The sequence below is a fragment of the Fonticula alba genome, assembly GCF_000388065.1.
Source record: "Fonticula alba strain ATCC 38817 unplaced genomic scaffold supercont2.1, whole genome shotgun sequence".
Classification (NCBI taxonomy): domain Eukaryota; order Rotosphaerida; family Fonticulaceae; genus Fonticula; species Fonticula alba.
This window is the reverse complement of record NW_009242971.1, coordinates 1,862,403-1,863,415: the sequence shown is the minus strand read 5'-3', so window position 1 is coordinate 1,863,415 and position 1,013 is coordinate 1,862,403. Positions and strand designations below refer to the sequence as shown.

Genomic DNA, 1,013 nt, shown 5'->3' with positions numbered 1-1,013 from the left:
GTGTTGCCGCCGCCGGTGAGGACATCGTCGACGGTCTCGACCACGCCGTCCAGCAGCTCGACCACGCCGCCGACGACATTGTTCAGCAGGCCGCCGCCGCCGCCACCGCCGCCGCCGCCGCCGGTCTTGCCGCCTCCGCCGGTGTTGCCGCCGCCGGTGAGGACAGTGTCAGCGGTATCGACCACGCCGTCCAGCAGCTGGACCACGCCGCCGACGACATTGTTCAGCAGGCCGCCCGGGGCCACGTCGCGGCGCTTGTTGCCGGTCAGGACGCCGCCCAGGTTGTCGACCACGCCGTCCAGCAGCTGGACCACACCGCCGACGGTGTTGTTCAGCAGGCCGCCCTTGGGGGGCGGGGGGGGAGGCTGGGTGGGGCAGTGGTGCGGGGTGTTGCCACAGTGGCCGCAGTGGCCGCACTCCACATGGCAGGGATTGGGCGGCTGCATGGTGGGCTTGGGCGTCGGCTTGGGCGTGGGCTTGGGCGTCGGCTGAACCGTGGGCCAGGGCTGGTGAGGCTGATCCTGCGGCGGGATGGGGTAGTAGTAGTCCGGGAAGTCCGGATCGTAGTGCCCGGGCAGGGTCGGCTGCGGGTGGCCGACCGGCGGGCAGTTGTAGCCAGGGATGCAGTAGATGGGCGGCTGGGTGCCAGGCGGGCAGTCGTGTCCCGGGATGCAGTACATCGGCGGCTCGGAGGTCGGAGTTGTCGGGCAGTTGTAGCCCGGGATGCAGTACATCGGGGGGTTGGTGGGCATCGGGGTCGGCTTGGGGGTGGGCTTCATGGTGGGCATCGGGCAGGTGTGGGTGCCGCAGGCGCCGCACGAGCAGCGGTTCTGGCAGGTGTCGCCGCCGGTGTGGCAGTTGCCGGTGTGGCAGCCGCCGTTCATGTTGCCGCCGTTCATGTTGCCGCCGCCGGTGTTGCCGCCGCCGCCGCCGCCGGTGTTGCCGCCGCCGGTGAGGACATCGTCGACGGTCTCGACCACGCCGTCCAGCAGCTCGACCACGCCGCCGACGAC

The 1,013-nt window shown here is 71.7% G+C and overlaps 1 protein-coding gene across 1 annotated transcript in view; it reads right to left on the bottom strand.

The window, feature by feature from the left end:
- H696_00416 (hypothetical protein) overlaps positions 1-1,013 on the bottom strand; it is a gene marked incomplete at both ends in the record, with an annotated part of 13,793 nt that overhangs the window by 3,894 nt on the left and 8,886 nt on the right. Inside the window, one exon of the mRNA XM_009494266.1 lies at positions 33-992. Within this exon, the coding sequence (XP_009492541.1) occupies positions 33-992 (960 nt within the window). The remainder of the gene's footprint in view (positions 1-32; positions 993-1,013) is intronic.